At 37.4% G+C, this 22,698-nt stretch overlaps 1 protein-coding gene across 1 annotated transcript; it reads left to right on the forward strand.

Annotated features, from left to right (window-relative positions):
- Nucleotides 1–1,324: 1,324 nt before the first annotated feature.
- LOC306849502 (cdc42 effector protein 4-like) lies at nt 1,325–22,035 on the forward strand. The gene is made up of 2 exons (XM_079384583.1): nt 1,325–1,535; nt 18,677–22,035. Exon 2 carries the CDS (start codon nt 18,852–18,854, stop codon nt 19,857–19,859), a length of 1,008 nt encoding a protein of 335 aa, XP_079240709.1. The 5' UTR covers nt 1,325–1,535; nt 18,677–18,851; the 3' UTR covers nt 19,860–22,035.
- The last annotated feature ends 663 nt before the right edge of the window (nt 22,036–22,698 follow it).

Consider the following 22,698-nt stretch of genomic DNA (forward strand, 5'->3'; position numbering starts at 1 on the left):
TACTTTATCTGTATATGAAAATAAATCAGCACATATATAATGTTAAGGACAGTAACTGCATGATGCAAGATTGTGACCAACAGTCTTTCTCAGTGTACTATCTGTCAAATTGTTTATCCAGTTAAGACCATGAAAGATTTCTTGTAATAATGTGCTACTCCATCATTTAACATGAGAATGGCTGCATCTTTTACTATGCAACTGCCACTGATGGTTCAGGTTGATAAAAACAAACAAACAAACAAAAACAGTGATATATGAGCATACTGTTTGACTGTTGAGAGCAGATAGTGATCACACTGTTCAAACATGCCTTTCTTCTGTACACACAGTGCCAAAGGCCTTGAACGCGCGTGTCTGAGGTGCAAATTACACATAATGGCCTTTTGCAAATTGATTTATGTGAATATACAAACAACAGTTAAACCCATCGGGTACTGATTAGACCTTCAATGGCACAATGACTAACAACTGTTCCCCTCAAGATCCCTATCAAGTTAACTGCATTTCAAAGAGACATTCAAAGACAAAGGCAGGGCCATTGGGAGGGCAGGCACAGTAACACCCTTTTTGCACGCAATACGGACTGTTTAAGGATTAATTGCCCTTGAGCAAGGCACTGAACCCCCAACTGCTCCCCGGGCAACGCAACATAAATGGCTGCCCACTGCTCCGGGTGTGTGTTCACGGTGTGTGTGTGTTCACTGCTGGGTGTGTGCATGTTGGATGGGTTAAATGCAGAGCACGAATTCCTAGTATGGGTCACCATACTTGGCTGAATGTCACTTCACTTAATTGTTAAAAAAATCAATTCAGCAGCACAGAAATGAATCTGAACAGGATGTTCATCTTTAATAGCTTTCCTAAAGCTCAGACCGATCTGAAACCATTTATAAAATAAAAGCAATGCTCCAGTTTAATTATGGGGAAAATCTGATGTAAACAGGTCACACTAGGTCTAACAGCGCTTTAATGTTGTATATATATATATATATATATATATATATATATATATATATATAATTTATTTATTATTATTATAATTTTTTTTCTTCTAATTTTATTGTGGTTTATTTAGAGAGAGAGAGAGAGAGAGAGACTTCGTTTTTTTCACATGTCTTTCTTTGATTTTAGAAAGTGTTCTTGATGGTTTTTGTGAAGTTTACCAAAATAGTGAAGTTTAAAGTGACAAAGCAGCCAGTCAATCGTACGTTAGCTGTATTAATTGTGCTGTCTCTTTAAGCGCGGCGTGCATAGGGGCGTATCTAATATAAAGGGGGCGTGTCTGTATAGAGAAGGGGCGGGGTTTATAGCAAAGAGCGGTGAGTTTACAACAGAGCTTGACACAGGAAGGATGCGGGCGGCTGTCTGTGTGTATGGGCACAACTGAGAGATATATGTGGTACCTATAAAGAAACAAAAGAAAAGAGCACGGGGAAATATTTAGCTCAAACAAACAGAAAGGCTTTTTAACACACCCGGGGGATAAAACCACAAGCTGCACAGTGTATGGATTACACCATTAGCTACAAACAGTAAGTTTTTAAGATCATTTTAAAGAGACTGAGATATAAACCTACATGAATAGCGATTATTTCAGCACTTTTGTGAACGTAAATTTTTCTTATTCAAAGTAAAATCCAATTGAGCCATTATTTAGTAGGTGGTATTGGGCTAGGCCAAAGTTTTTGTTTAGTTTGTTGAGCCAAACCACTCATTAGTTTGCACTGCATTACTAACACGAGACCTCCATCAGTCTTCAAAACCATGATCGAATAAGGGAGGGTCGCCAGTCTCTCTCTGGAAAGCTTTTCATCATTTTGGGAATATACGGTTCTTCTTACAATATAGGATTAAATAATGAAACTGTTAAACATTTGCATGCATTTGCATAAAAACGTTTCCTTTCCGTTGATAGAAGCGCATTCTGTGTGTTCATTGTTTATTTCTATGAGGATCCGTCAACATCATGCTCCACATGGTCAGCTGGATCATTGTTCTTTATGCGCTACACTCACGAGTCAAACGCTCTTAAATATTCATCCTCTCTCTCGTTCCTTATCAAGAGCTCACATTTGCTCACTCTGTGTTCGGTCACTGTGCTGATGTCCATGTGCGTGACTGCAATGAAATATTGCCGGTGTAGTAATCGGCGCACAGCATGTGCAGTGTATCATTCTTTTGTTGTGAACTGAATGCAGGTTTATAAACGCAACTGAGAGAAACCACTGAGAGGTCTGTCACAAAGGGAAGATCCAGTGCAATGGGAGTCGGAATGGCAATGGATGAATGTAATGAACTTGAATGTCCTGACCTACATTGTGGTACAAACCAATGTCTTAATCAAGGTTAAATTACTGTTTAAATCATTATAAGCAAACGGATATGTGTACATTTACATACATACACACACTAAATACTATATATTACAAGGTATTTCAGAGACATAAACTGATCAATTGTCATGCTCACAGTTTGGAGAAAAAAGTCAGAATTGCGAGATATAAAAACTCAGAATTCAGTATTTCTCTTGTGATTCAGAGTACAGTTCTGAGCTTACATTCACAATTCAGTTTGTACACACAAACACACACACACACACACACATGTTGGTTTTTGTGGTTTATGGGGACTCTCCATAGGCATAATGGTTTTTATACTGAACAAACTGTGTGTGCTATTGTCCTACACAGTACACAGTCCTACACTTTTTTTAGATAAAAAAAACAAAACACCATTTAGTATGTTTTTTTTTTTTTAAGCCTTTTGAATTACGGGACATAGGCAGTGTCGTCATAAACCACCTTCATATTGTAATACCTCTCTCATACCCATATCATTATACAAATTTGTGTCCTCATAAAACACACACACACAGACACACAGACAGTCGTGGCTTAATGGTTAGAGATTCGGACTTGTAATCCAAAGGTTGCGGGTTCAAGTCTCAGGCCGGCAGGGATTGTAGGTGGAGGGAGTGCTCCCCGGGCACCGCAGCATAAATGGCTGGCCACTGCTCCGGGTGTGTGTTCACTACTGTGTGTGTGCACTTTGGATGGGATAAATGCAGAGTACGAATTCCGAGTATGGGTCACCATACTTGGCTGTATGTCACTTTCACTATATATATATATATATATATATATATATATATATATATATATACATAGTGAAAGTGAAATGGGTTTAAATGTATATAAATGTGCACACTTATAATATTATTAACTTTTAATATTAATATGATAGGCCTACTTTGTTTGATACTTTATGTATTAAAAAGAAACATAAAAAACAGGACAAAGCCACATACCCACAATTGTTATAAAACTAAAGATTTTATTCAAAATTAAGACTGCAGTATTTGGATTCTTTCTGTTTGTTATGTTAGTGGATCATGTTGATATTAATTTTCACAGAATGAAATCATTCATCAGATCTCATATTCATTTTTCACATTAGTATGAACAGCTGTAATAGCAATAGTTTGTCGATGGGAACTGTTGTTACAAAGTTATTGTACATGTCTAATCACCATATGAATTCATGGTTGACTTTGGCGATGGCATAATGGAGCAACACTCAAGTGCGTCTAAAGGTCTGTGTATAAAGGTCTGTCTGTCCACACGTGTACCAGTTGATAAATGTGTTTGTTTAGTTAGAGAAGTTCAGCACCTGCTGGTCATCCTGGTACCCAGGTTAATGTGTTTCCCATTTTCTCATACATCACTCCCCTCTCAGTAAACAGACCGCCAGGAACAGATGTACAAGTTTATGTTCACATTGCTAGCATATGTTTTCTTTCTGTTAGTTTGCTTGAAATGACTTCTGCTAATTTGGTGAGAAAATCTGTTCCTCAAACTTTTGAGAGAACAGTATCTCAACTGTACCTGCATTTATATCAGAATTAGCAGAAGTGTGTGTGTGTGCTTGCCTCTGGAAGTCAGTTTTATTGTTTTAGCTTTCTCATTTGCACTTGAATAGTGTGCCATGAACCTCATTACTGTAGTGTTCAACTGCTGCCCTGGGCTTTTTTCAAAGTGTCTTAATTATGAGATCTTTTGTCAGCCTCAATGGGTTTGAATGCATGTACATTGCTTGTTTGTTCCACGTCCCTTATTTTTTTAATAAAAAAAAAACTAATGAAATGGATTCAATTTAGGATTTTCTAGTACATGACACCCTAATTGATTTCCTGGAGGGTGTTTTGGACTATGTAATCTGTTTCTGTTTGTTTTCTAATGGAAAAATAAGATCATCTGGTGTTAAAAGGATAATATTAGTTTCCCAGTAAAAGAGCACATGATATACAGTAAAAAGAAGATTACAGTATGTTTTTAGTGGTATTTATCTCTGTGCTGTGTGTTAACATGTCCTCGACCTCGACAGCTCTGCATGTCTGTGTGTGGCTGAATGTGTATCCAGCCTTTTCACGTTCCAGGAAATTCCACATAAACTGTATTTTTCCCCAGAACAGGGCAACTATGTCAAGCGCCGGAGGCTGAAAAATGTCTGAAAGAGCCGCTAGTATGTATGGTATCATCATACAAATACAAATTGTAAAGAGGAATGAGATTAGGTGGAAATAACATGCTTGATGAAACCAATTGCAGATGGAGATATCACATGAGATTTATTTGACATGATACAGTGGGCAGGGTAAAGCTATGTGAATTCAACCTCATCTAAACCCACAATCACTGTCTCTGATCCACTGCCAATTCACTGACCGTGTTAAACTTTATGTAACCTCTCCAAACAAACCCTGAAACATCAGAATCTTGCACTGTTTAATTGGTGGCATTTATAGGGGAAGCATCAGAATCTCATAATTAAGTAAGGAATAATTGATGACGGGCTGTTGAATTATTAGAACAATTATTTTTCTAATAATTCAACGGACCAAAGTCAATTATTCCACTTATACTACGGTTGCCACACCTCAGGACACTGATTAGATGATATATTCATTTGTTAGGCCAGTGTCGTTGTGGGTTTTGGTTCTTTTGCTGTAAGGACCTGTGAAATAACTCAAATAATTTGGCGAACCGATATGGTCATGTAATGCGGTCAAGACCTGCCTGGAACTAAGTTCGTTGTGCGTTTCCCTGAAAATAATTGCACACCTTAGAACATTCGTCAGCCAACCAGATTCAAGCATTCAATAGCCCCGTAGTAAGCCTAAATATTAAACTTCGCCTTGTTACTTCCTGCACCAGTTGTGCTATAGACATGGTACCTCAAATCAGGTGGCTACCTGAGGAAACTACTCAACTGTACATTAGATTTCTGGATTCCATAAGTCAAAAAGGTTCTTCCTGGTCTTTTAAACCTATTAATTTGCTTGACGTTTCCAGTCGATCCAGTCTTGATGTAGTAGATTAAGGGTAAGGATTGTGTTTTGTTAGTTAGCTTTGTGTAACTAGAAAAAAAGTATATTCGTTAAAAATTCTTATGGGTTTAAGATTAAAACAATAAATAAATACACTACTGCCCAGGTTTTGAAATCACACTTTTAAAGTTAGACTACCTCACATATCAAGGTTTTTCCAATGCGATGCAAATCCTGGTTCAAAACAAAACAAAACCAGTTAGCCTATTAGGTTAATTAAAAAAAGTACTGATTTTGTTTTACCTTAGTTGTTTTATCCTCTTTTAATACCTGTTTTTGCCTTTTAAATTTTAAATGGTCATGAAATTGTGTACCCTGAAGTGTATTTATAATCTTAGTATTTTTTATTTTTTTTTGTTAACACTTTAGCATAGGGACCAATTCTCACTATTAACTTTGCTTATTTGCATGCCTATTAATAACACATTGGCTGTTTATTAGTACTTATAAAGCACATATTTTTCATGACCGTATTCTAATCCTACTGAACACCTAAACTTAACAACTACCTTACTAACTATTAATAAGCAGCAAATTGGGAGTGTATTAAGGCAAAAGTCTTAGTTAATGGTTTGTTGATAGCAAGAATTGGACCTTAAAATATCTTGACCATTTTTTTTTTTCACCAAAAATGGACATAATTTAGATGTTTTAATTTAGAATTTCCTTCCCTGACTTTAGCTTTGTACAGTCCGTTGGAAGGGGTGTGTCTGCTGTGAGACTTCAATGTAAACGCCCACTGCTATGATTGGCTATCATCTTTGCATATGAAATGAGCATTACATAAGGAACTCTTTCAGAGATTTTACTGGGTTTTTATTATAATAACCACCGCGATGAACTGATCGTGAAAAGCGCTGATTATTGCATTATATTTAGAACTACTCAAGTTGCATTGAATGTTGCAGCACTACATTGCAGCCGAACACAGTCATATGAACAGAGCATACTATGCAATGATCTCCGTATTGCAGTATGATTTATGCAATCTTACGAATGCTTTCAATATAACCAACACAGTGAAAACACTCGTTGAACAGTGTAAACTTTGTCATTGATTATAATGGATGTTTTGGCGAAAATGCAGACAATGAGAACCACTCTACTGCAGACCTGAAGAAAATTGGGCCGAATTCAAACTTCACTATCTATGTGCCTAACACATGGATTATGACTAAAATCATTTTTACTGTTTGTATTCTTTCCATTCACTTTCTTTCCCACTTATATGCAGTATAATGGCTTCATTCATTGTCATATTCACATTTGCCGCACTCCTGTGAAAGTGATGTAGAGTGTGACAAAATAAAGAGAGGAGTGTCTAGATGAAATCTGAACACAAGGGGTCACGGGAGATGTATTTAAGACCAGCTATAAACACTAATGCGTCTCGGTTGACTACTTGTGATCAGATCACTGAAAATGCTTAATACCAGGTAGAAACTACTTAGCAACTGTTTTTTGTTAATCTTTTGTAACACTATTTTTGACTTCTATATGTCAAATCTATTCAGTATCAGAATATGAAGGTAGGGAAGGTGCATTTTTCATTGTGTGGGTTACTAGGTTGTTGTAGATGCAATTCTTTGTTGTTATACAATAAAAAGTTCACTGGAAGTAATATGGCATTGTTTGAATATCTGAGTGTGGCTTTGTCACTCGTTCTCTTTTCTGTTTTCCATGACGCACCAACAGAAAACCAAAAAAAAAACCTCCAGATCACCTCTCCTGAATGTCGAGGTGCCGTTTCAGTCGTTTAAAATGAACGTCAAACCTGGCTTTTGGTGAAATAGACTCTCATTAAAGCGACGCGTGCAAAGGAAAGTTCTAGTGCTGTAGGGGTACACCTCTGAAGGTTTACATGCAATTAAAGGATTGACGTTGGTTTTATTAGTTGTCCATGTTCTTTTTTGAATGCATAAAGTGTTTTTCACTTTGATTTGTGCTGGATTTACAGTAAGATGGATGCAATTTGTATGGAAACGCAGTTGAACGTCATGGGAGTACCAATAACAGTTGTGTTTATGGAGGCCTGGGCTGTTTGTTTGTTTAGTGTGATGGAGAATTGAGTTTATGGTGTGTTTATGCTCCTACGGAAGGGCAGGGAGTTCTGTTGGGATGGGAGGGTGTAGACACTTTGCCCTTCCTGTCCAAAAAACCCTCGCTTACAATCTCTATCTGTTTCACGTCATTCGGTCTTTGTTGCTGCACCAGGAATCAAACCATATTTCACTTGATAATCCAGACTTAATGTTCTGGTTTTAAAGGGTTCTTTATTGGTTAAGTCAATATCCATTCATTCTTTTACTCACAGCCCCTAAAGTTTAATGACTTGCTTGTTCAGCAAGTGCCAGTTTAAGATGATTGGGGCCCATTCACACTAAAAACAATGACTATAAAAACAACTTTAATGTCCAAATCAGCGGATCATAACATTCTGTTTATTATTAGCATGCTGCAGTTTTGTCGTCTGCCGCTTTAAATGCGCAAGCTCTTAAAAGCAAGATTAATTCTAATTGAATGTCAATGTTTTATCGTTCCTCAGATGGAAAATCGTTCTGGGATTCCAAAGAAATTGTTCCTCTGAGCCATTATTGATATAGTTGTGGACCTCCCTATTCTCATAGAATTAGAACGATTATCAAAACTATAGTTAAGGTTATCGTCCCGTGTGTATAGATAGAAATACTCATCTTATGGTGTATAAATACATTAACAATTAATTTAATGTTATTACTTAAATAATAACATGGTCTGTTCCCTGGCTGTCTGCTGTGTTTTACAAACAAAATTCTGATATTTAAGCAATACATATCAAATCAAATTGTGTTTACAGGATTGATAAAATAAAGAACCAATTATATTTACCCAGTATTCAGGTTAATGAAATCTAACTTTTAAAAGCTACAAAGGCACTTAATAACAAGTAAACACTTCATGAAGACTGAAGCACCATTATTTGAATTCTTGTTTCTCCACACTGGTCTGTTGTTGTGGTTTCATCTATTTTAGGTAAACCAGGCCCCAAACTGCACGTAAAAACAAAACAAACTATGGCTGTCCCTTTACAAGTGTCTCAGATGGTCACTTCCTGTGTGAGTGAATACTTCATGCCAGAAGTGAGGTTACATGAGGATACAGTTTTACAGTCATTTGTTCAGTTAGCCGTGTGTTTGTCTGTCTGTCATCTGTCTGCCGGTGTTTTGGGAGCTGTATCAGAGGGCCGTCCTCTGTAAATATGCACCTTATATATTGACAATATTTTGCTTTGGAGCAGAATGAATATAGATGTGCTGACGTGATTATTCCTGCCAATAGCAATGGATTGTGTGTGTAAACTCCAACATTTCTACTGTGTGAATAATCCTGACTTTATTGTTCTTTGCTCAAACACAACAATGTCCAGTTAGTACAGTGAAAATCATTGCATAGTTATTTTAGGATTGTACATTTATATCAAGTACTTTTTTTTTCTCTTCACCATTTGAATACACATTCAAATTAAAGTCAAGATGATGAATTTGGAGAGACTAGGGGCAAAGACGGAAAGGAAGAAAGAGAAATGCAAGTATAATTAAATGAAAATAAAGTAAATGTAATTCAGAAAAATTAAATATAAGAATATACATAAATATAAATTGAATAAATATGAAAAGATATAAAGTAAAAAAAAATGAAAATGTGTTAAATATATAAATACATGTAAATTTAAGAACAAAAATAAATATACAAATATAAACAAACATCTAAATGTAAAAAACATGGAAAATAAAATATACATATGAACATATATTAAATATAAAATAAATATAAATTAATGTAAATATAAAAAACAAAAATAAATGTATATAAAGACAAATTAAAATTTAAATGATAAAAATAAAAAATGAATAAATAAACATTGAAATAAATATGAGGAATGCAAATATAAAACATGAATGTGTTGAATATAAAATAAATAAGATAAAAATATAGATAAATATGAAAATGTATTAAATATAAAAATAAAAACTAATAAATATAAAATAGTATTACATAAATAGTTTAAGTACCTAAATTATAGTCACTTGAAATGATTTAATTCTGTTTTCAGCTGAAAAGACAGCATAATGCTTTTAAGTTTGTTGTATATTTTGCATATTCATTTGACTCGTCATTTTGATTGGATCACTACAAATTGTTCATAAATTCCAAAAAATATTCAGTCAACCATCCTTTGTTTATCACTTCATAAATACAGTTACAACTGCCTTCATTCTCACAACCTAGATGAAATCTTGTATGGTCAAATCTTTGTACTCCGTTTCTCTGGCAGAGAGAGATTCTGTGCTAAAGCGTCATCACTCTTGCCCTTCTCCTCCAGTTACAATCGCCTCTGGTCTCTTCTGTGACGTCTCTACAGCAGACATCTTTGACATTTATTATGCTAGATGGCAAGGTGAGACACCATTTTTAGTTGCAGCCAAGATGTTTACATCATCCAAATCACCACAAAGCAGTCAAGATATTGACCCCAAGATAATGGCGACTTGAAACTTAAGACTAATCTGTTTGAAAGCCCCATCTTGACTATTATCATGCTGTTTTGGTGCTGTATAAGAGTCGTGCCACATTCAGCCCAGTAGCCTTTTGTGAGCAAATGCAGAAGACACCTCAGGGAAGGAGGCATCACGCTGAGGTGTTGCACAACGTGTGACGGAAGAGAAGGTAACGAGGGACCATGGTGTGAAGATTATCTTATCTCAGGTGAATAATATTTACTCGCCCTTCCCCTCATCCTTTCCGCATGCAGCTTTAGATCTCCACCAGTAATGACAGGCTTAGCATTATCTGAGGCCCGTTTGAGCAGCGCTACTAGATTAGCTGGCTTTTCAGAGCTGGCCTGATTTGGTTTTTAGGGTTATCGGCAACTGGGCGGACAAATGGCCTGAGAAGACGCTGTAGGTGCTTAGTCACTTTGCTGCGGAGAGAATGAATGAATGTTGCATTTATATAGCGCTTTATTGTGTATTGCTGTACACCCAAAGCGCTTCACAATCATGTGGTGGGGGTCTCTCCTCAACCACCACCAGAATGCATTATGGGGAATTGAATCAGCTCTGGTCAATGTCTGCTCTCCAGATATTTAGGCCATTTCTGGTAGATGTAAGATGTTTCACGAGTGGTTTACATTTACATCAACATCCGTAGTCGTGCTGCTGCTATTAAAAACGGTCAGACGTTGACGTTTTTCACACTCTCTTTAAAGGCCTGTTCACATCACGGCGTGAAAACAGGACACAAGAACAGCACAAAATAAGTTTGTTTTTTTTTTTGTGCGAAATGTTGCTTTGGAAACTAACTATACTAACTATAATAAATGTTTAGGTTTTTCATATAATATATATATATATATATATATATATATATATATATTATTTAGATTGAAAAAACACTTTAAGAAATGTCAGTTTTAGTTTTATTTAACAATAACAACACTGGATTCTATTCTATGCATGTAAAATTAATTTCTGGAATTTAGGCTCTTGTGTAACTAATCTTTGTTGATTTTAGACCATCAGAGTTTTTTTCTCTCATTTTGTTTTTGATGCAAATAGGCCTTTTAATACCAATATCTGTTGGGGTTGTATACAATTAGTTTGGTAACACTGCATTTTATAGTGTCCTTGTTATACACATTACATGCATTTACTATAGTAATAGCATTTATTTAATTTATGCATAAATACAAGGAAAATAGATAGGAAAATAGCCTATAATTGCACTGTAACAAGGACACATTAACTCTTTCCCCGCCAAACACAGAATTTTCCGTGTTTTAACTGTTATATGCTAGGGGCGCTATTACGCATCTCCTGAATGAGTCTAGAAAGTGCCAATCAAAATCACAGACCAGAAAGATGCAGAAACGAGTGATCACATATGTAAGCATATGCATATGAAAAATAATGCGATCATCAACACTAACCGCATATAAATGAAAACTGCCTAAACAGAGTGAAATGTCAATCCAGAAAGTGGTAAAGGCCTGTGCAAGCTTTGGGAGTACTGATGATACCACATCTTTGCTTTGCTAATATTACTGAATATGATCCAGATGTAGTATTTGATAAAAATTAGATTTGTTTTGCTAAATTTTTTCTTTTTCTTTAATGAAACCTACCTACATTCAAGTATTGATTAAAAAAAACAATGCTTGAAGCTAGATTAAAACTGATTTTTGTTTGTTTGTTTGAAAGTAGAGGGTCTGTTCTTTATTTTGTTTTATTGCATGTTCAAATATTCATACAACAAAATGTTCTGGGGGCCATGAAATTTTAGCGAAAATCAGCAAAAACGCTGGTGGTGGCTGGCAACCTTTTTCCAAAAATGCTGGTGGGGAAAGAGTTAAAATAAATAAAAACCTTTTAGTTTATTTACCAGTCTTGGTGTCCCCTGCTATGTAAAGATCTGAGGTAGTGTAAGTTAACTTGTACCATATGGGTCTCTGTCTGTGCGGCCCCGGGGTCATGAGGGCCTCCGTCCAGGTCACTGGCTCCTAATAGACCCAGGCAGACGGATCTGTCCCAGTTGGATGCACACACCTTATCACATCATATCACTGTTGACAGATTTATGTCCAGTAGGAATCACTACTCACTTCTAGAAATCTATTCCCTCAATAATTAATGAACTGAGTGGCTTACAGTTCATTCAGTTTGCTACTGCAAGGAAATAACTTTTTATTTTTAAGTTGCAGGCTTTTCACAGCATGACACTATAATTGAATTAAAGCAAAAGGCGTCTTTTTTTGCTTCAGCTGTTGTTGTTTTTTAGCTGATTTGAGGATTCTGGTATTGAGCAGGAAGCATGTGATCAATTATTTATGGTTTAGTTTAGGCGCCTCTGCTCATGCAGGCAAAGAAAAACTTCCACAGACAAACAGTAGATCATTCACTGTCTGAGTGCTAGGATGCACTCAGCACTTTTGTTTGATTCAGACAGAGACGCTTGTTCACAGTGAGCAAGCTTTCTGTTCGTCCACAGCAAAGACCAAAGACGATACCGATATTTTCATTGCATTTGTCATTTTTTTAAATATTGGGTACAGAAACCAAAAGAGTATGTATAATGTTAATTGGTTAACTTCATTTATCAAATAGATACAGTCAAACCAAAATTTATTCAGACACCTTCAACATTTCTCACATCACAGTTTATTCGCTATAGTTTATGGTAATAAAATATGACAAGAACTCGGAGGTAACAAATTCAGCTGATTTTATACCCACAACCCTACATTGGACTAATATAATATAATATAATATAACATCCATGATTCTGTTACACAACAATATTCTATTATACTACATTATATTATAGGCTGTTATAATACCTACAACCCTGATGCTGTAGGTGCTGAATTGGCCTGCCTGCAGTCCAGATCTTTCACCTATAGAGAACATTTGGTGCGTCATTAAAGAAAAAATATGTCAAAGACGACCACAAACTCTTCAGCAGCTGGAAACCTATATGAGGCAAGAATGGGACCAAATTCCAACAGCAAAACTCCAGAAACTCATAACCTCCATGCCCAGACGTCTTCAAACTGTTTGATTAAAAGAGGAGATGCTACACCATGGTAAACATGCCCTCGTCCCAACTATTTTGAGACCTGTATCAGGCATCATATTTGAAATTAGCTCATTTTGTGCATAAATTTCTCATATAAAACATTTGTTATATCTATGTTCTATTGTGAATAAAATATTGGCTCGTGTGATTTGAAATTATTTTATTTTTCATTTTATTCAAATTTAAAAAACGTCCCAACATTTCTGGAATTCGGGTTGTAATGTAATCTAGTAACATAATATAATATAATTTGATCCATGGCTCTACGTCACACAACAATATTATATTATTACTACATTATATTATAATACTTATGACCCTATATTGGTCAAAGAGGTAATGTAATATAATAAATATATTATATTACAATGTGTAGGGTTGACATACAGTTAGCATTTCTGGTTTGCTGCCAGTGGGGCAGAAATACACACTTTCTATATTTTTTATGTAGATTAAAAAATTCTGCAATATTCAAACGGTCCCTGATTTTCAAAATCAGGATTTATGGCTCGCTCTGAGATGCTTTTTGAAACCAAAGTCATCCCGAGTGCATTATGTGTGTTTATGTTTTTCTATGAGATGTGCTAAACCTCCTAAACTCACACAGGGTCAGAGGTTAGTATGTATAGGGTCGCAGGGATGTAGAGAAGGAGGAGCTGATAGTGGGAGAGAGGGAGGTGTGTTTAGTCTGTACAGAGGAAGTCCAACTTCTCCCCATGAACTGCGTTACTATCACAGACGTTGTAAGGGTATTTGGAAAGTCACTCACCCCTTCAGAGGCCTGTTGTTTCCCACGCTGCCTTTCCATGCTCCCTGCACTTGCATCATATTTGCACGTCTATAAATAAAGCTCCTCCCAATCAGAAGCATTTGATAAACTGGTCCAGAGATGCACATGGACTGCTGCTAACCAAAGGTCGTTTATCTTTCCTGCAATATGTGTTAACAGAGCATGTTAGGACGTGTTTGGACTAATTAAGGCCCCGTCCACACAAAGACGGGTTTCTCTGTATACGCATACATTTTTTACCGTATTCGTCCACACGAAACCGGCGTTTTCGAAGAGTGAAACCGATCATTTTTGAAACCGGGTCCCAGGGTGGATAAATTTGAAAACGCCGTTTTCATGATTTCGTGTGGACGGCGAATCCGTATATTTTCTGAAATGATGACGTCATCAGCCCACGTCTCGCCCCTAATCAGACACCGCTACGTCACATAACAGCGACAACAACAACAACAACAATGTCAGACTACGTGCTTGTGTTCGTGCTGCAGAACCTACTGAGCTCATTAGTTTTATTAAAGCAAAATCTTATGCTTTGTGTGTTAGTTTATATTCAGCGCGCAAGGTTTACGCACATGGTCCAAGTCTTCTTCTCTGTTTTTTTGTGTATCTCTGTGGCAGAATTACAGCGCCACATATGGGTCTGGCATGTGTACTACATCGTTTTCAGTCGGTTTCAGTGATTCCGTGTGGACGCAGGTATTTCCTGAGACGACTCCGTGTTTACGGAATTTGAGGCAAAAAAAGATCGGATACGGAGAAACCCGTCTTCGTGTGGACGTAGCCTAAGATTATAATGTGTCTATATAGAAGTGTGTTGCCAGAAACATACTTTATTCATGTACACAAATTACAACTATGTGAATACTTGAACAATGAATATGATACATTTCAGTAATTCAATACATGTAATACACAAAATTGAGCTTGCTTGGCTAGACGTGTGTGTGTGTGTGTGTTCACATACTTGTGTATGTTTAGGGCCTTGGTGTATGTGGGACAGGACAGAAATGCAGTGGAACTGTGTGTCTAGGGGATTTAGGGCTTCACATCTTTCATCTACTGCTTGTTTTTCTTCCAGCTCATGCCACCCAGTAGCAACACCTCATGTAAACACTGCTGTCTTTTTCCAGAATGCTGTGAACTGTTGTTCTGCATTGTAATTTGTGTCTCTAACTGAATAATTTTGCATATTGATTACTCACTGTCCCCTTTTGGCCTTCTGTTTGTGCCCATTTTTATGGGAAACAATTTGTTAGTCTTATTAAACTTCCATATTTCTATTTAGAAAATTATATTTACATTATTTTCAAATAAGTTGACAAACAGACTCTGCCCCTTTTGGGAAATGGTGATCATTGTATTTAAAGCATTTTTTTTTTTTTTGGTTGTGGTGGGGGGAAATATTGTAGCTGACTGTATAAAACAACAACTTTTAAGCAGAAGCTAACCAGTTGCATCGGCAGTGGTCTGAACTAGCACACAAGTGGTAAGCGATAACCTACTATGACTAGAACCCTCTACCTGTGCTTTTGAGTTTAGACTGATAGATACATGTTTAGTTAGTTATCAATATATACAAAAAGTTCATACACTACTGGGCGATTTTTTTTTTTTTTTTTTTCAAAGAAATGAATACTTGCATCAGAAATAAATTATGCATTAAATTGTTCGAAAATAACTGTAAAGATTTTATATTAATAGAATTTGTTTTGTTTGTTTTCTGTTTCAAATAAATGCTGTTTTCTATTTCTATTCATCAAAAAATCTTGAAAAAATCTATCACGAACCCACAAAAATATTGAGCAGCACAACTGTTTCCAACATTGATGATGATGATGATGATGATAATAATAACAACAACAATAATAATAATGTTTCTTGAGCAACAAATCAGCATATTAGAATGATTTATGAAGGATTGTGACACTGAAGACTGGAGTAATGATGCTGAAAATTCAGCTTTGTATCACAGAAATAAATTACATTTTAAAATCTATTTAAATAGAAAACAGTTATTTTAAATTGTAATAATATTTTACAATATTACAATTTTTACTGTATTTTAGATCAAGTAAATTCAGCCTTGCATGAGAGCTTTCCATCAAAGAAATAAAAAAATTGTGAAAGGTCCTCAAGCCAGGATTCAAACTCAGGACGCCTGTATAGAAACGGCACGCTTAATGTCAACATGCTGCACACAAGGCTATCGGCACTGACCTGACCCCAAGCTTTTGAACAGCAGTATATGATATATATATATATATATATAATATATCTCTCTCTGTATTTCTTGCTTCTGTACTTGTCTACAAACCTGGCAACATCAGATATATTACTAGCTCTTGAATGATGAAATGCTTCATAAGTCTTGAATAAAAGTATCTTTTAAATAGCTAAATGTCATTATTTTAAGCTAAGGCATTACAACTTGGTTAATTTACAGTAAAAAAACAATACTAATATTGACATGGCTACCCTGATTTCCTGGGCATCATTTTGGAGGCTTGCTTTGTTTTCAGGTGGGCTCGTTGTCCCCTGCCCAGAGCACCCATGAAATGATGTCATGGAAACGGGTGTGTGCAGCGGAGAGCCGCAGGACTTCATCTCTCATTGGCTGAGCCTGAGCCTTATCCGCTTTCTCTCTTGCCTTCAGGGAGGGTGCTGGCTGCATGTGTTCAGTCAGTCTCTTAACAAAAGACACAATAGAAGATGTTCATGATCCTTTATTTAACCAGTGATTTCTGATATTCAGTGGTTCTGAGACATGGTATGTAATTTGTGCTGTGTAATTAATCTTTAATGCCAAAGAGGGTGATAATTCTGTTCTAGTCATTGAGGTTGTGCATAATTGATTAAAAACATTGTGGATAATTTAGGTTTTTAATTTAGTCATTGACAATGGAGATACATTTTGATCAGTGAACAGTACAGTTTGAGAGAAATCGCTTGGTTAATACTAAAAGGAAGAAAATGCATGCATGCTGACAGGAAACGCTAACATCTGTTTGTGTGCAGAGGGGTGTTGCTATAGAGACACAGGCAGGTAAGGACATTGAGGAAGTGCAGACGAAGCTGGTAGAGGAAGATTCAGCTAGAAAGAGGTCATGAGTTGGTTAGGCACCTCTTGTTGTTCGTTTTCAAAGAAAAGACTGCATGAATATTACAGTAGATCAGTGACAGGAAAAAGCATCTGGCCCATCTCTCACACTTAGTTTTAATTTACAGACCTGGGAATAATGCCACAAGACTCTCTGGCGAGGGTATTCTTTCAAAGCGAGGTGAGCGTCAGACCTTGTTGTGGTGTTTAGAGCCTGAGGTTTGCACTTGTTTGTGTAAATGTGTTCACGCTTAATTTGATATTAATTTTGGTTGTCCCTGATGAGCTAATTCGTTCAGTGAGTAGAGGTTAAGTTTAGAGTCATGTGAAATAATGTTACCCCGAGCCATCAATAGGGTCATGGCTTACCATGTTCCTCTGTCTTTGCCATTTGTACAGTCATGGATGATTACAGAGGAAGTAGCTGTCACTTGTTAAACAGTCTTATCTTTACTGCAGAGCAATGCTGTTCGATGAGATGATATAGCAGACAAAGTATCATTGGCAGCTGGTCACAAGATGTACTTGTGTATTCTTGTAGGATCATTAACATGTTTTTAATTAATTCCCATTTATTTATTGACAATTTCCTATTTGACAAAGTCATAAAATTTAAATGTTAAAGGGGACATTAATTTAAACTTCCGATATACGGTTTTCTGAGAGCGCACATCCAAAGCAAGCGCACAGAAAACGGCTGCCACATGGCATGTGAGTACGAAACTGGTTTTCTTCATGTCTTTTTGCGCTTAAACTGTCAAATACACACAAGTTTATGGTAAAAACACACAAGTTACAAAAACAGTTATGTCTGTGAAATACATTGCATGTATATATTAGATCTGCGGCAGCAGCGTAATATTCAGTAAATAAATCAATAAATCCACTGCTCTCTTGTCTCCTCTGAGGCTGGGACTCTAAATATTGTTCTGTGCTCATCGGTGCAGCCAAAGACAGAACAGTTAGCATGCTTTTATTGAACTTTCGCCATGGCGAAACACACCGTTGTTGCTTGCAAAAACAGAATGGCAGTGCCATAGGTGGAAACTTGCAGATAAAGGGGTGGTAATATTATAATAAGATCCCCTTACCACATCATGGGGGGAGTGAAATCTGAGTGGCTTGTTTATCCACAGAGAAAGGCTTACCAAAAAAAAAAAAATACTGCATTGTTCATTTTCACGTTTTCTGGGTTGGCAGATACACCGGAGACCCGATTATAGCACTTAAGCATGGGAAAAATTCAGATTTTCATAAGTCACCTTTAATCATCCCAATAACATTTGTAAAAAATACAATTTCCTTTTTCATTTTGGGGTAGAATATAGTTTGTGGCAGGTTTCTTTAAATTCGTCCTATAAGGATATTCCTCATGACACCATAAGTATTTCACTAAGTAGTTAAACTCTCCACTAAGTTATTTTATCAGTCTCTGCTTATCTATTAATGATTGAAACTCCAGCTGCCTGATCACAAGAATCCTGACCCTTACCTCATCTGAATGCCAGAAACACTTCTGCAGTTTAGCCCAGGGAAAAGAATGACACTGCAGCTTCTGCTGGTATTCTGGCCAGACACATTGATAAGACATCCTGGAACTGCCTGTGTTCAGCCTGGACTGCCAATTTCTTCTGTCTGTATTGATCTTGCACCCAGAAAGTCAAACAACACAGCATTATAATTAACTTAACTTCTTGGCTTTGCACTGTGGTTTTGCTTAGAGTCAAGATGTCATCTCCAGTTAACTATGAAATTTGATTTTGATCTTGTTTGTTCCCAATTACAGATTATCTCCTGTTTGGCAACTGAAGTGACAGCCATCAAGACTGGACAGAGTCGAGCTGAGCAAAATCTGGTTGAACCAATAACCTTTTAGGACTCGTTAGAAGAAAACCACTTATTCTTGAAACCACAACAGCACCGGTCAAACGCAACTGGGTTTGTGAGTTGTGCAAACCAAGATGCCCATCTTAAAGCAGCTGGTGGCAGGGTCTCAGACCAAACGGCGCTCTCGTATGGACCTCACTACTGAGATGATCAGCGCTCCCTTGGGTGACTTCCGGCACACCATGCATGTAGGGCGCAGCGGGGAAGCTTTCGGAGACACCTCTTTCCTCAGCACTCGATCTGGAGAACCATCCCAAGAGAGCCACACCTATCCTCGCTCTCCAAAACCGGGACTGCTGTCTCGTACCTTCCGGAGCAGCAAGCGCTCTCAGTCCGTCACCAGAGTAGACCAGAGAGACAATATCCACTTTTCTCCCAGCGAGTCGCCTACCTTTGTGAAGAATGCCATGTCCTTACCCTTTCTGAACAATGAAGAAGGACAGGAAGAGGACAAGAGGGTTCTCAAGAGCTTGACCTCCAGCCCCTCCAATGGGGCCTCTGCTGAAGCATTGGACTTGGAGCTCCATGAGAAGCATTTCGGGGTGTTGACCGACCTGCGACCTTCCCCATCTTACAACAGGGGAGGACTGAAGAAAACTGAATCTGTGATGTCATTCCATGTTGATCTTGGGCCCTCGATGCTGGGGGACATCCTGGGGGTCATGGAGAAGGAAGACGATGACCAGGGGTTTGAAGAAGGCAAGAGCAGTGAGGGACGTGCATCTCCTCTTCACTGCAACCTGGGAGAAGTGGAAATGGGTAAGGAAATAAGGGAGGTTGTTGTGAAAGAAGAGGAACCAGAGGGGTTAGTCGCTCACAGAGAGGGTCCCATGAAGGCTCCCAGCTCTGTTGATTTGGAGATACAGAGCGAAGGCACCAGCACCCCAGAACCACACCACAAACACCCACATCACCTCGATAGCTGCTCAGTTTCCAGCTCAGGTTCAGCCACCTTGGAGGAGAAACAAATCAGTGAGCCTTACGAGGAAGATATTGGAATTACCGACAACACCTGCAACCCAGACAATGAACCAGCCTTCTCCTCCTTCATGGAAGATGAGGATGATGAGATCCGGGTATGAAGCCCTACAATCAGTAAACCTTTCTGGGGATGGAGAGATAAACATCTCAAACCAGAATTTGGCATTGTGTAAAGAGGAGAAATGTGGTGTGTAGATGTAAGCACGTCAAAGATGGACAGATGCCTCAGGTTCTTGTGTCCCTGTAGTGATAAGTTGGGGAGACTGCTTTAGCTCAGACACCAAAGCCATCTGTCACACTACTGACCCATGCTAAGGTGAGCAGCTGGATGTGTTGAGTCCAAAAGGGACCTGCTACAAGTTCCACTGATAGCTCTGCTAAAGGAAAGACATGCATAGGGGATACATACATCACCAAAACCGTAAACTTCACTTGTGCAAACAGATGCTGTTTTAAGCCATTTTCCCATAGTCCCATGCGGGGTTCCCACAGTTGTAAAATGGAAATATCAGGGATTTTTTCAAAATGTAAAGGTCATGGATTTTTCCCAAGTTATTCTCAGCTCTAAAATACTTTGTGAAAAATTGCGTTTTGCCTTCTCGATGAAATTGTTAAAAAAAAATCCTTGCCTGGTAATCACAAGTAACTGGAATGTCATGTAAATTCATTGGTCACAAGCTGTGGGAACCCTGCATGACTTGGTGGCTAAAGATAATGGTTCTTTTGATTTAGAGCACTAGCGCATTAAAGTAAATCATATGATTCAGTGTTCAGTGGCCCTCTGCATAAAGGTACAATATATTTAATATAATAAGTTAATATCAGCCCTCTGCCATTGTCAGAAAAGTAATGTTGTGTTGGAAGAGAGAGATAATCCAAATGTTTTATTGCACACATTCTTGGGGTTGCATTGTCAAAGCCCTACAAATACTTTATCTCTAGATTACATATAATTCAGTCATGCATCTGGTAAAACTGTCATTTTAAGAGCTACTGTGGTTGAGAAGCTCAGGAAACGTCCTTGTGCAGCTGATTACACACTGCGCTGGTCTGAGCTCGAATGCTGATGATTTGAAGGTGGTGGATGTTTGAGAACCTCTCCAGAGGCTGATCATAGTCCACTTTTTGGAAGAGTGGCAACAGGTGTCCCTCCACCAGATCTAAGTTTTCAGTCTATACGTGTTTTGCATAGTAGTTGCTTGCTCAGTATCTTGCATATCTCACCACTTCCTTCCTGCACTTCATGGCGTGCGAGGGGGACTACTGCTGTTTATTGCTGGAGTTTTTGATCAGTTTGTCGCTGTCATTGAAACATTTAAACCATTGGTTAAACAATATGTGTCATGTCAAGTACAACTAAAAAGTCAGTTGTGTTAAGTCATGTCTTCTAAACATGAACATGTCGGTTTTATTAATTGTGTTAACTAAAATTAGCAAGTTATGGCACTGGTATTGCTCCTCAGTAAATTCACTGGGGTGCTTTAATACACTGTTGAGCAAAGACACTAAAATTCATTGATTCTGTTTTATCTTTTGACTTTTTCATTGTGTGCATATGTCTACGTACAGTATAGCAGATGATCATGACTAAAATGAGGCCTTTATTACTGCAGACCCTCATGGGTGAATTAACTGTAGTAGTCTGCAAACTTACTGTGTCTGAATTAAAGATCAGGCACCGTGAAGACAAGTCTTCGATGTCAAGACTACAGTAAGATGAGATTTACCAGGAATTCTCAGCTGCTTCACACTTGTGGTCATGTCAGCCTTAAGCAGAAAAGTGCCAAATCTAATCTACCATGTACTGCCTAGTAAGCCTGACTTTTGAATATCATTTAACATGGTGAATTAATTAGGCTTTGCCTTAATCTACTATTTCAGATATGGGCCAAACGATCCATCTTGGTTTGATTAGTGTAGACAAAAATGCTTAGCAAGAATTTACCTAATTTGCTTCAAGATGAACCTCAGGGAGAGAGAAAAAGACATGAGGTTAGCATTCTGTTTTATTTGCATAGCCTTGTGCTAGCAGTGCATTTTAAATTTAGCAAGATAAAAACAAGTAAAAGAGAGAAGTCTGTTTATATCTGAAATTGTGTGGCTGTGTTTGAGGTGGATTTAGCGAATTTATCTTCATGTTTTCCCTCTATGTGATAATAGTGCAGTTTGTCTCGCCTATCTTTGCTACAATTTCTGTTCATCATGTATATATATTCATGCTTGCCAGCCTTTTCAAGGCTATAACCGCTATATTTTTAAATAAAAGAAAAAGTCAGCAAAAGTGTCTTTTCTTCATTTCAGAAATGTTTTCTTTGTAACATTAGGCTATTTCATGATGTACTTTATAAGTGGCTTAAAGGGTTATTTCACCCAAAAATGAAAATGCTGTCAATTACTCACCCTCATGTCATTCCAGACTCGTAAGATCTTCGGACCGCAAGATCTTTGAAACACAAATTATTATATTTTCGCACACAAAAAGTATTTTCATAGCTTCATAAAATTACGATTGAACCACTGATGTCACAGGTCTATTTTAACAATGTTCATATGTTTCTGGGTCTTGAACATGGTAGGACCCTTTGTTGTCTATGCAGGATCAAAAAGCTCTGGGATTGCTCTAAAAATATTAGGCTAATTTGTGTTCCGAAGATGAACGGAGGTCTAATAAGTTTGAAACGACTGATAGAATTTTTATTTTTGGTTGAATATCCCTTTAAGTTTGACGTTATCAAGGAGAAAATACAAAATTTACTATTTTGTTTAGTGGAATCGACAATAAACTAACTTTTTGATGTTATTTATTAATTTATTTGAGCAGGAGTTGATTTTTAAGCTTGAAGTTGCTAGATTGGCAAGTCGGTTTTTGCACAGATGGGCACAGATCCGTTGACTAATTCAATAAACCTACCTGAGGCTGAGGGAAGCTCAGCGTTTGTC

Source organism: Barbus barbus (genome assembly GCF_936440315.1).
Source record: "Barbus barbus genome assembly, chromosome: 3".
NCBI classification, from domain to species: Eukaryota; Metazoa; Chordata; class Actinopteri; order Cypriniformes; family Cyprinidae; genus Barbus; species Barbus barbus.